Source organism: Lissotriton vulgaris, chromosome 6 (assembly GCF_964263255.1).
Source record: "Lissotriton vulgaris chromosome 6, aLisVul1.2, whole genome shotgun sequence".
In the NCBI taxonomy this organism is placed as follows: Eukaryota; Metazoa; Chordata; class Amphibia; order Caudata; family Salamandridae; genus Lissotriton; species Lissotriton vulgaris.
The window spans coordinates 1,352,982,664-1,352,996,988 of record NC_141694.1 but is presented as its reverse complement, the minus strand read 5'-3'; the positions used below and the strand labels follow the sequence as shown (position 1 = coordinate 1,352,996,988).

General features: G+C 40.3%; 1 protein-coding gene across 1 annotated transcript in view; it reads left to right on the top strand.

Moving 5' to 3' along the window:
- The window catches only part of RYR2 (ryanodine receptor 2), a 3,481,211-nt gene that overhangs the window by 2,045,467 nt on the left and 1,421,419 nt on the right, over window positions 1–14,325 (top strand). The window contains exons 56-57 of the mRNA XM_086925791.1: window positions 799–936; window positions 5,412–5,489. Of these exons, the coding sequence (XP_086781917.1) occupies window positions 799–936; window positions 5,412–5,489 (216 nt within the window). The remainder of the gene's footprint in view (window positions 1–798; window positions 937–5,411; window positions 5,490–14,325) is intronic.

Here is a 14,325-nt window from a genome sequence, read left to right as displayed (position 1 = left end):
GAAACCGGGAGGACAGCTACAGGGTCAGCGGAGCCGAGGAATCAGGCGGCCATCGCGGTCGCGAGCTAGGCTCCTCCCCCCCTAGCCCTAGTTTTATGCTCACGCATTGTTTTGCTCTCCATGCATTTCTCTAGGTCCTTAGAACAAATATTACACAAATCATAAATTCTGCTCATCAGATGTAAAGTTATATTTTTGATGAGTACAGTTGTGTGAATACTGCCTATTATGATCATTGCAGCTAACAATCTGGGAAAATATGGTACAAACCTCAACTAAGTAAATCTCTTTCCACTATATTTCTAATTGGGTATTTGGCAGGTAGTACCCTTTTACGATAATTACCTTTTGCTGTGAGACGTGATTGAACAATACAGCAATCAGAGGCTTCAAAATGTTGCTCAACTGCTGTGCTTAAATAGTTCGAATGAATATATTGACAGCATTGCAAACACATTTGTTTTGAATTCCAAAGCAGAGTCATAACAACATGTAAATTGGTCGTTAGGAACCTGAAATATCTTTCCACTCCTTTTTGTGTTACATGGCTGTAGATCGTGACTTTGATTCCTAAATAGTTCTTCTATACTTAAATAGAGGACTGTTTGATTAGGAAGTGTGCCTAAACCCTAGTAATTATTGAGATCAGATATGTCAGCAGATACCATTGGTTTTGCTATCTGTGTTCAAATGACCTGTTCATATTTATGAGAAGTCAATGTCTGCAGTATTTTAACGTTGAGAAAATATTCGTGCCTGATCAAAGGAGTATAACTACAATGCATGCTCTTCTTTTAGGAAAAGGAGATCTATCGCTGGCCAATCAAGGAGTCTTTGAAAACCATGCTAGCTTGGGGATGGAGCATTGAAAGAACACGGGAAGGAGACAGCATGGCCTTGTACAATCGGACACGTCGCATATCTCAGTCAAGTCAGGTGAGTGGTCTTGTAAGGAACATTTTGATGTACTCATTATTAAAATATGATGCTTATTCAGCTTTTCTACTTCAGTTTAACTCAGGACTCAGTAAATATTTGAAATGTCCCTTTTTGATACAGCTGATTCTGGGGCTTGGCAAACGTATTGGTCAAACGTTGAAATACACATATGTCCCACTACTAGGTTTGTTGGGATCATTAATTTTAAATAATGTAATGTGTACATGATGGTATGTCAAGTTCTAAAATACTTTGATGTGATGTAAAACAGAAAAGATCTATGAATGCCGGGCTCATAAGACAAGTAACAAACCTGTTTGAAGACATTGCCAATTTGATGACATTTTTTAAGTTCATGAAATCAAACTAACACGTGGCCCTTCATTTAAATGCGTCCTCAGATTATTCTCTTTATTCAGGTGGTGACAGCTGGAATAAACCTCTTTCTTCCAATAGTTCCCTATGCCCTCATTGTCTTTATAGCCAAGGTCCTTCCTTTCTTCTTGTCTCCGTTATTCTTTTCTCTTCTTCCTCTGTGTCTTCATCCCTTCTCTACTTCTGTCTCTTTGTCTCTATGGCAAAAGAGCCCTCAAACACACTTCCATCTTTCCATACATGTCACATCTATGCCTCGTTCTCCACTGCCACCCGATGAGTTTTAAAACAGCTGTTATCTTATTGTTTTGCTTTATCTTCTCTCCTACTCTTCCACTTCCATTCCTTTGTCCTTGACCTGATTTGCCCACTCCTGTTTCTCTACAATTCATCCTGAGTTCCTCATGACAATATCTGGTAGTGACTTTCTCCTTTCAAGAGCTATGATAGAGATATAAGGTAGACTACCATCACATTGTTTTCTTTATGGTGTTCTCTTTCTACCTTTCATTTCCTACTTTTTAATGAAGATTCATCAAATCTCTGTTAGTTTATAATTGGGTTCGTGTTTCATGGTTTTTAGACTTTTATTTCATTTCCACCCATGATTCACTGCAAAATACATAATCATTTTCTGTCAACAGCTCATCTTTAATTAGCAATTGTAGCTAATGGGCCCTCCGTTATGTGATCTATTTTCGTTTTGTACCACTGCCCCCTAGACATTATTCTCATACCAATCACTTGTTTTTCATAGTGTCAGTTTTCCAGGATAAACTTAACCTAGTTTGACGTGTATTGCATATATTATCACTGTAGGTAAATTTGTAATCAGCTCATCAGTTTCCTATAAGAACATTGTACTTTTAAACCTCAACAGGGTAGACGCGTTTGATGTCGTCATCATGACAGTGGTCCCAGAATCCTGATGCATGTTTTCTAGATTTAATCTGGTGGTAATAGTGGGGAATTAGTGTTTTTAAGTTCATGTTGGTCGGTATGTATGCTTCTCAAGCACAGCAGGTTGACAGGTTTTTAATTTATCATACAGGCCTTTGATATTTATTTTCCTTTTGATAAACATGTTACATGCATTTAATGCCTGGCTTCAATCTGTCTGCAAAACGCTTCATACTTACTGCCTCGGCTGCTCTGTTCAGGCACTAAATCCAAGCATGGTGGGTGTCTTCTTCTTGGAACACAGATGTGCGTTTCACACAAAGAGCAAAACTAGGCATCACATCCGTAAAAGGATATGCAAAAACAAAGGAAAGTAAAAGAATATATGTAAAATCAATGAAAAAATGGTCAGGTTACGGCAGTTGTAAGGAAGTCATGCTAAAGACATGTATCAGAAGGCCTCACCTGCTTCAGTCCCCCTATCACTAACTGGACCTCAAGATTTTGAACATAACTGCAGTCAGAACCCATCTGATCTAAAACGATAATCCTTGGCATCTTGTACCCTCTCACACCTCCTTCAATAGTATCTCCTATCAAACTGTGCCCAAAGTCAAAACCTAAATAAAAAAATTACATCCTGCCACCATCCTCAATACCCCTCTGTGATACACCAGCCATCTCCCCGTTATTCATAGCAATATCTAGCTTCCTGCACCCTCCCCAACCATCCTGTGAGCATTACCCCCTCTTACCCAAAGCTGAACACTTAACCCACAATGCAGCGGTGGAAAGCAGGTACTGTGCTGATAGCAGCTCTGTGAAATATGCTTCTTGCATGTACTGCATTCCTTTGTTAGTCGTAGTTCTGCACTCACACCCCCCCACCCTTTTTGAGACACAAGAGATTCAGAAGAAAGCAGGCAGACCATCAACTGTCTTTCCACCACTTCCATAGGGTTGCCGGAAACCTGGCCATAGTGGCAGTTTATAGCCAACCACAGCAGTGGTTTCTGAAGCCAGATTTTGATTGCTTTGACATCAGGGAAGTGAATAACCAACTTTCGAATCCAATATTCAGAATAATGACTGCCACCGGGAGCCATACCCAGGAAAGAAATTAGATTAAAGTAATTAAGTAACTTAGAAGCCATTACGATGGTGGGCGAACGTGGGTCCACCGGCCATTGAGGTAGTGAGTGGGACCGGCCGCCTGTATGGTGGCAGTCCCGCACGTGAAATTACAACGCGACCGACCTATGGCGGTCACATCTTGCATGTGAACCATTGCAGTGGGTGCTGCTGTCTGCTGCAACCACCGCAATTGTAAAAATGCACGTAATAACTTTCCCTGCACTTTGTGGCAGGCAACACGAGGTGCCTGCAACTCAGTGCAGGGAAATAGTGCACAGCCACCTCCCCCCAAAACAAGGGGGGCCCGCAACAGGCCCCCAAAACCAATCCCTGCCAGCCTCTTAAAGGCGGTTTACCAGCCAAGGTCCTAATCTGGCGGGCTGTGCCTGCTAGGCACAGCCACCATTTTACTGAGGCTGACCGCCCTGCCAGGCAATCGTAATGATTGCCTGTGGCGGGCGATCTTTGCGCTTGCCACAGTCGCGGTCAGATTCCCCCCGCCATCGTAATGTAGCGGGGGGGGGGGGAATTGCTTTCCAATGGCGAAAGAGCCGCCACCACACTGCTGGTGGTGGCAGGCCGTCTGCCATTGTAATGACCCCCTTAGAACCCACCACTGTTATATTTGGCTGCCACTTTGGTGAAGTCAGGAACACTGTGTACATTGTATGTGCTTTAACTTAGGTTGCAAAGGGGGCACCAAACTGGGAAGCTTATTTTAGGTAGAATGACATTTTTTTCTAAAGAAAATTGGTTGCAGAATAGGGGTACAAGAAAGGAATATAAATCACGCCAATGAAAAAACATGGAAAAAAGGTATGATCAAAAATATTAAGAAATAAGTAGGAGAGTGTAGACACATGGGGACATATGAGGGCCTGCCCATGAGTATTATTTATAGAAAGGACTAGCGTGATCAATAAAAAAGCTCTGTCCACCATAGCAATGTTAATGTAGAATAGAATTGTGTGTATAATAAGAGCCTAATTATGATGCGGTCGGAACGGCTCTGACCGATGGTCGGAGCCATTCCGACTGCATTGTAATATACTGGTCAGATTGCTTTCCGACCGACCCATTATGAAGGAGTTGGTCGGAAAGGAATGCGAACTGTCACTCCGACTGGCTTCCGATGGGCTTTCCGTCCGCCAGTTGGAATGCAGCCAGTAATCCTAAGGGCGGCTCTTTACGTCCAAGTGATTACAGTGTAGGGTTCACACAGCCTTTCTGTGGTGGCATTTCCGACATAGAAAGGCTGTCAGAACTCGACTTTGGGTCCCCAACAGGGCCCCCTTTGGTTCACGGCCTCCAGTTGGAGGCCAAGGGGTTGACCCCTGCACCTTGTGCCAGGCACCTTGAGGTGCCACGGGTGGAAGAATGAACTGCACCCCGCATTTTACAATGGGAGCATGCATCTGGCTGGAATGCATGCTCCCATTGTAAAGTATAGGAGTACGACTGAACAGTGTTCGGTCGCATCCCAATTAGTTGGTCGGGATGGCCTGTCGGGTGTCGGTCGGTACCTTGACCGAGACGATGTCGGGCAGAGGAAACTCCGCCCGACATTGTAATGAGGCCTTTATTAATGTTAAATCACATAAATGTTTCTTATATTGATTTTTCTCATGGATCCTTAGATCCAGATGTTTTTAGGACAATTCAGGCAGACGTATTGGTAGCCACAACACCAATTCTCACGTTTACTTTAATCCACTGTCACAGATTGTTTGTACATTATAAGGAATTCTGTTCAAAGTAAAAAGTAAATGAAACATAGGAAATATATAGATATAGCTACGCCGGTCGGAAAAACGATGTTGGTTTGCAATTTGTGACTTCACGTGCCTTTTGATCTTATCATCTTGTGAGTTCATATACTTCCAAAGAACAGTAACAAATATAAATATTTTAATGGACACCATGATCGTATAGACTTTGCTGTTCTATATACCTACTTTTCCTCCCTCGCTCCAATTTAATTGCTTTAGATATTTCATTCAAGGCCACCCTGCCTTGACCTGTATCTCTACCACTGATTTATTTTTTGCTTCTTGTTCATTTAGGTTTCCATTGAAACTGCCCATGGTTACACCCCTCGACCTATTGACTTGAGCAACGTCACTCTGTCTCGGGATCTGCATGTAAGTTCGAGTCCTATTTGTTTCTTTTTAATTACTAATTCTAGCAAATATTTCAGATTGTGTACGTTAATAAATCCTGTTTCAAGCAGATCGAATATGCGTGGAAATTACTGATGCCGTAAAACTAAAAAACTTTAGATTCTTCTGTAAGATTATAGGGAAATGTATTGGCAGCACTTGCAATTCTAAAAGTAATTACTTCTCCAACACTGAATGGGGCAACTACATTTCTTCTTTGTATGCTCCACACAATTTAGGGAAGAATTTGGCTGGTAGCTGCTTGCCTAATTTCAGACCTGCCGATATAGAAAATACTGCTCTCCCCTGTCCATATAGGACACACGTGAACTATAATCTTGTTAGTGCCAGGAATGCGGGGGCTAGATGTCCTGACCATCTGCCTATTACTATTGTACAGTTAACAGCCGATTTATGGACTGAGAATTTGGCAGCATTGTTAAGATACTGCTTCATTACTAGGGAGGAACAGATTCCTGGAGGGGTAGTATTATACATTAAAAGGTCCTAATAATGCCCCCGGTAAGTATAGGCAAATCGTGTTGCTAGATGCCTCTAAGAAACGTTTTGCAAAGTGTGTACTATTCCAGATAAAGGCTTGGGCAGAAGAAAAGAAAATCTTGAACCTAGAGCATGTGGGTTTCGACCTAACAGCTCCACTTAGGTAATATATCAGCGTTGCATCTAATTGCGGAAACGTATGGCCTGTATTGACTTTTTCACCACCTTTGATTAGGTGGACAGGCATTTCCTGTGTAGGAAGCTTAGTGCCCTGTTATCGCAGAGGGTTTACTAAAATTAATCACAGCCAAAAACTGTAACCAAAAATGGTCTAAAACAAGGGTGCTTACTGGCACCTCTTCTCTTTTCTATATGCATTGCCGATTTGACGGAGTTGGTGAGCCATGTTGATGTTGTTGCCCCAAGGGTACGATCCTACCCTATGGGGACACTACTTTATTCGGATAATATTGTCTTGCTGGATTTGAAACCAAAAGGGCTACAGAAGCGTCTCAACTTTTTATCAATATATATGTTACAGTCAAAGTGTGAAATCCCGGTATTGTATAGAATGCCTAGGTAACGTATAGAATGCCAAATGGTTTTCAGCAAACTATGAAATATACCTTTTTTTTGAAAATGTTACAAACTTTTCCTAGGCATTCCATACAATTCCCTTGCATTATACAGAATGACCAGTACCCTTTACGCGTGTTAAAGTGTTAAAAGGCCACAAGATGTGTTAAAAGGCCACAAGATGAGATTCCTAGGCATTCGGCAAAGTGTGAAATCCCGGTATTGTATAGAATGCCTAGGCAATGTATAGAATGCCTGATGGTTTAGAGGCAAACTAGGAAATATAAGTTTTTGTGAAAATGTTACATACTTTTCCTAGGCATTCTATACAATTCCTAGGCATTATACAGAAAGAACAGTACCATTTACGCAAAGTGTTAAAAGGGCACAAGATGAGAAGCCTTTATTAATTAATACACATTTGAAACTGAAAGAACAAAACTACGAAATAAAGCACAGGATATTCTTACCAGAAAACAATGAAAGCAGAACTGAGATTGAAGTACTTGTTACACTAAGAAAGTCTGGATTAGGTGTATTATATACTTTGCTGGCAGACAATCCGGCAAAGTGTACAGTGCCTAGGCAATGTATAAAATATCAATCATTTCATACTTTGACGTTCGATGATTTTCAGGCATTCTATACATTACCTAGGCATTCTATAGAATGCGGGATTTCACACTTTGACTGTAACATATATATGAGACCCATTATTTGAAAGTCAACATAAATAAAAATATTATGAAGATTCACATCATGGGCTGTCAGCCAACTGTGAAACATATTTGGTCAATACTTGATGATATGACAATACTTGATCGACTGGAGAGCGACCATAATCCGCTTGCGTTGAGTCTTAAACTAGATGGGGGGACCAAGAACTATAAACAAATTGAGATAGCCACTGCTGATGCCCTGCTTATCAATGATAGGTGCAGGGTACGGTGGGCCAAGGTCATTAGTGACCACATGACACTAGAAAAGATCACCCAGGAGGTATCACATACTTAGGGTGCCCTGAGATCACTCCCCACACAGGAAGATATCATTGGGAAGACAACAGCATACCATGAACAGCTCTTTATGGAATTGAAATCCCTTTTCTCTAAAACTTGTAAAGTTACAAAATGTCAAACACAAAAGTCTGGGAAGCGTGGTATAATAAACCGTGCTGTGTAGCCTATGGCTCACTGGTGTCAGCAATTAGGTCCCGAAATATCGTAGATATCAGGAAGGCCAGGCTAAATTATCGTAAAATCCAAAGCAAGGCCAAAAAAGACTGGGACGACCAGCTCTGGCAAGAGCTTTTTGAGGCTAGCAGGTTGAAAAACCAGACTAAGTTTTGGCATATTGTTTAATGGGGAAATTCTGCGCACTTTGAAGTCCCAGAAAATCATGTGTCACCTCATGATTGGGTAGAGCATTACCAGACCCAGTTTAGGGGACTGGAACAGGAGAGCGACTCTACTCTTGGTGATATATCTCCCTTGTCAATTCCATCTCCCCAAACTCTATTGTTTATAGAGAAAGATGTAAAGTACGCATTGAGAAAGGTGCAAGGTGGTAAAGCCCCGGGAATGGACTGTATTCCGGCCGACCTTTTTAAACATGATCTAACAAACTGGGTGCCTTATCTCTCTTTTCTTGCTAATGCAATTGTGAGGGGGGCATGTATTCCGGACTCCTGGCACAGGGCTGAGATCCACCCTATATTTAAAAAGGGAGATCGTTCAATACCAGGGAACTACCGTCCAATGAGTTTGATAGATGCCGTCCAGAAAATTATTGCAAGGATGGTGTTGGCAATAATCCAGTCCTGGATGGAACTAGAGGAAGTGTTGTCTTCTCTTCAAGCTGGTTTTAGATCTTGTATTAGCACGATCGAGCAGGTTTTTAGATTTACTTTAATTTATTGGAGGGTTGTTTGGCTAGGTGGTGGCGCTATTTTCGCCGCTTTTGTAGACCTTAAGTCTGCTTTTGACTTAGTCCCCAGAGTCAAGTTTTGGAGGACCTTAAGAAATATGGGGATGCCACAGGAGCTTTTATATTTGGTAATTAAGTTGTATGAAGCAAATTTTGCACAGGTTCGATGGGGTAAACAAGGGCAGGTTACGGAGAGATTCCCCGTGTCCCGTGGGGTACGTCAAGGGTGTGTACTAGCGCCAACCCTGTTTTTGTTGTTCATTAACAGGGTCGCGCAGTACTTTGAAGCTTGTCCAACTGATGCTCCCGCTTTGGGTGGCGTGAAGTTTCTGTTACTTATGTTTGCGGACGACACCCTAATCCTGTAAAAAACTCAGAAGGGATTACAGGTAGCATTAAACAAATTTGAGGATTTTTGCAAAGACAATGACCTACAGGTTAACATAACAAAAACTAAATTCATGGTTTTAACAAAAAAATAGATCGGTGAATGGGTATGTTACCATGAATGGATCACACCTAGAACAGGTAAATGTTATGACATACTAGGGGTTGTCCTGGAGAGTAGGCTCAGATGGAAGCCTCAGGTGGATACCCTTTCTCTTAAATTTGCACAGTTATCGGGATGCCTAATCAAAGAACAGAGGTCCTCATTAACAAAAAGGATAGGCCGTGCCTTAAAAATGTATAACGCCAAAATAAGTTCAGCGATCCTGTACGGAGCGGACTTATGGGGTTTTGCAGACCTTTCCAAGTTAGTTAAACTTCAAAATAAATTTTTTAGGACTCTAGTTGGCCTCCCCAGCTCGAGTCACATAAAGCCCCTTTTATTGGATTTAGGGTGTCACGCAATTGATGACGTGGCACGCTTTAAGTCGGTGGCTTTATGGAGGAGAATTTGGACAACACCTGAACTGGCACTTTTTGCCAATGAAATCCTGGATGTCAAATCAGTGGTGGGCTCAGGTAACATTCCATGGTTTAAAAGAGTAAGATTATTATTAGAAAAAAATGGGTCTGAGCAACTTGTGGACCGATCCGGCAAATACTCCGTTTCCATCTAAAAAAGCTTATAAGGAAATATATTGTCTCACAGTCCGCCAGCAATACATAGACCAGATTAATACCTCTTCTCTGTCCGGCAAGTTTTTGGAACATAAACTAGATCCATCCTTAGAAGAATACTGGGATACCATCACCAAGAGTAGTGATAGGAAAATATATCACCAGTTTAGGATTGGCTCCCTCCCAATAAGATTGTTTACAAAAAATTGGAATGGGCAAGTGGACAAGCTCTGTCCTTGGTGTGCGGAACAGAGGGAGACAATTGGCCACATTTTCTTTGTATGCCCTGCCTATTAGCTCCTCGAAATAAATGGCTCAAACCTATATGTAAAAACCTTGGTACACGGGTGGGGCTAGAGGCCTTAAGGATCATGAGGACAGACACAAGGGAACCCGTGGTAATCGCAGTAGCAAAATTCTTGGGCTGGATGTGGATTATTAGAGCCAAACTGCTATGTTAAGAGCTGAATTGGGTATTTATCGGACTTGACCAAAGTTAATTGAATCCGAGGAAAGCTTTTCTCATATTTAATTAATCTGCTGATAGCTGCACCTTCTTTGCACTTTCGTATTTTAGTATCTCTGTATATTTTTGAGTAATCAAATTGTATTGTATGTATAAAATGTATTATCCAAAATGTTTTTTAAACCATTATGAAGTGTTTTAGAGAATGGTGATTATTAATTTTAAATGCTGTCGAATATTCGAAATAAAGACTTATGAATCTGAATCAATTTGGCATTTGGGCAGTGTACCTCTGGAAATTGTAAACTCTTATCCCTATTTATAGAACATCTTTTTTACAAATGTAACAGACAGAGCATATTGCACATTTGATGAATAAGGCACTGATTCATGCTAATGCACTTAAATCAGTTAATCGTGCAACAGGGCAAAGTCATTTTAGCCATTTATTAACTGTATGTAAGATGAAAATCCCTCTGACATTTTTATATGGTGTAGAAATTATAAAAGTTTATCATTGTCACATTATTCATAGAGTAGAGGGGAAGATCTTGCGTTCTATTTGCAATTTAAATACGATGGCGCCATTCGAGGCATCGCACAATGAAATGGAACTGGTAAGTACTTTTATAGGGGGATTGGCAGCCGAATGTGATGTGTTTATCATCCTTTTCACTCGCACGAGAATACTGTTAGGAAGTTTGTAGGCACAGAATGCTTTGACCCTATTAGGAGGGATTGGACATTGATGACAAATCTTTTGCACACACTTCTATTTTAACCTGAAAATCCATCTGAAAGCATTCATAAACATTTTCTCTATGGAACATGACACCCAGTTCTGTGGGCGAATAAAGAGACTGGATGAAATAATACGGTCTTGTACAGTTTCGGTGCAGCAACCCTTCTTAGGTTGGAAGCTAGAACACAGAGTCTGTCGTTGTATGCTACTGTTTAGGCTGAATTGTCTTCCTTTAAAAAGTGATGCAGATGCTTGGCGGTGACTAAGATGGGAATACAGGTTGTATAATTTATGTAACGGTGATGTACAAATGTTAGATTAAGTTTTTATTTGTCCTGTTTTAAAATTCCCCAGATGTATCTTTTTAAAACCTCTTTTTATAAAATATGGTATTAATTCAGATGCTTTACTGTTCAGTAAATTAATTGATGTTGTTGCAGATTGTTTAGTTTTTATAAATACTTTTTAAAAATGTACTAAGCTTTGACTTGTGTATGTCAAATTACTAAATCTAAACATAGAACCCAGTATTGGGGCGTGCTGTGACCAACAAACAAGTGGGAACACTTCTTGAGCTTTATATAATGATAAAGGAGATGTATATATCTAGAAGGGGATTGAGTGGAGAAAGTTAAAATACCTGGCTAACAGATATTTCTATTTTACTTCTGCCTCTAGTCGGTATGTTAAAAAATTAGGGGTTATTAGAAACGCGAGGTTGGTAATGCACCTACGATCCTATGTGTCAACATGTTTTGAGCCGTGCGGTTTGGTGCGCAAAAAATTATTAGACATGCCTCATTATGTTAGACTTATGTCGGTTTTGTAAATTGGTCTATGTGCATTTTTTGGGGGATGCCCAGAGGTGGCTGTGTTCTGAATCCAAGAAATGATATATCTAAAGAGATCGTCCGTGTCTCGTATTTAAGTCTGATGCCAGGTTGATTGCATGTTTCAAAGTGGAACTACTGTATCTCCTTTTGGTAATCTGATGCCAGTTTTATTAAAACTGGTACACCATTGAGCTGTGTCTTGTTTCCTCAGAAAAAAACTCACTGCATCAAGGCAAACCTTCTCCGTAACACCTATTGTGGACTTTGCCCCGACGAACTGCATCTTATCATTGAGAGTATGTCTGGGTGTTATGAAGCGAGCGCAAATGTGCGGATGCTACGTCCTCGCTTACTTGCATACACAAAAAAATAGACCATTCCAAGTGGAGTATTCATTGACCTCAACACAAAGTCGGGTCTTTTATTGTAAAACCAAAACCTGTAATTTTGTAGTTACAAGAAAAATAAAAAATTCAAAATGAGAAAAGGGAGAGTTTGAAGCAGTGATTACGGATCAAGAAAGAAAAAATAATTTTGTGGATCAAGAAAGCAATAAATTGTGGATTTGGACAATAAATATTGTGTTGGGGTGTGACTTTGCTAGAGATCAGCTGATCATGCGAACACTCTTTGGATTGTATCAAATGAAACTAACCCATGGGATATTGGCATTGATGCCCCCGGTGTATGTCTTGTGCTTAAACACCCAACGTTGTTCCTTTTCTAGTTTTATCTTGGAATTTGTAGAGTCCTTTATTTGTTCTTAAATCACCCACTGGTAATCTTGTACTGTATGTTTCAATTCAATGTAGTGTGAAGACATCTTTGTTGTTGAGCTTCTGCAACACAAATTGCTGCAGTGTTCGCAAATCCTTGTTTTAATCTTCCTTTTGGTCATGCCTACTTAATGTAGGTTCCATGCTCAAGTTATTAGGTAAACCACATTTTGGGTGTTTCATTTTGTTAGGTTGCTGAGTTGCCAAGTCATGTTATTAAAAACAACATTTTTCGTTGTTTTTATTAGGTGGCAAACACTGCAAATCCCACAGGAGTAGTGGCCTATGGTTGGTGTCATAGGGTTTTGTATAGTCTTACTAGAGAATCTCCGTGGGCTTGTGTGCACAAGCATATCCTTCAGACTCCTCCCTCGCTTGAGGGAGAACTTTGGATGTGGTATGGTGAAGGAACCACTATTCAGTATGCACCAATGTTTTTTCATGATTTTGGTGACCAAATTCAACGCAATTTTGAAGGTGGTGATGCAGCTAGGTCTTGCAATTTGCAACCTTTGAACACGCCGATTTATGTGGCTGGAATGGAACAGTCTAGAGACTTGCCCCCCAAAAAAACTCCTGCATACTTTAAAGTCAGCATAAAGCCATCGCGGAAACACAAGTCCCCGATTGGAAGTTCTTTCTGCCCGAATAAGAAGGGTCCAAAAACATGGATTGTCCTGCGTCAGATGATCACAAGGTTTCAAGTTAAGAAAGCCTTTGGATCCTGAAGAGAACTCTAAAACGATTGAGAGTTCAAAACGCGTAGACCAATTTTATATGGCCGTAAGAATACTGAATAACAAGCTTTATTTAGACACAACAATATAAAGTGTTGATAATTTTGGTTCTATGGCATTGTTTATTAATAATTTAAGTACAAAAAAGAATTGAATTGTAAATATTCCTTTTGTGCGCTGTGAGTGGATGAGATGTGTTGATTGTATGTTGGAAAGGTTGAATGAGAGACTGAATGTATGAAGCTCTATATTTGTAGTATTGAGTGTTTTTATTGTTGCAATCATGATGTAAAAATGTAAAAAGTGTAAAAATTGCAAAAATGCTTTGATTTTGAGAACAAAATAATAAAAAGAAAAGATTGATTCAGACAGGACTAGTAGTCTAGTACACATGTTGTTGGATGTTCAACTTGATAGTACGAATTTAGATAGAATAAGACAGCAGTACTGGCGGTTGTTTAGTTAAATATTGTTCAGAGGCTTGGCCTTACTGTTGGGAGCCCAAACCCAGTGGTGTTATTGGATAGCCACCTGATAGCATGTCTAAGCAGCTGATTATAGTTGGTCCTTTTGGTTAAATTGAGGCCTAGGAATTTAGCTTCTCTGAGAAATGTCTGTTACCCCTTCAGTACCTTGCACTGGGTAGCACAACTTGTGTTCTGGTAAACAAACTATCGCCACACTACTCATTGCTATCCCTGCCTACACCTTAGTGCTCGCCCTACGTCTAATCACTACTCTTCAGTCTACCCAAAAAACAGTCAAAGAAAGTAAGGAAGCAGGTGATTGAGCTTGTTTCTAGTAGTTGACTAGATCACTTCTTTGTGAGCATTCTCATCATCACCAAAATATCTGGTACAGCTGCAGTCATATAACTAGACCATAGTATCTACAAGTTTCACAAATTAACAAATTGCTGCATTTGACTTAAATGCCAAACTCTGCATCTCTTGGAATTTCAGGTATTTTGAACAACAGGTAATTCGAATGTCATGCACGTTTTCTATATGCATTACATAAAAGACATATAGGATGAAATCCTGCACAGTGTACTTATAAATACCTATGACGAAATACGCTCAGCTCCATGTGTATGATTTTTTGAAAGCCCAAACAAAATCTAATTTCACTGTTTTGGCACTCCCCCTTACATACTAGCAGGGTCATATCTGAGCCCTAAATTTTAACCTAGTCTT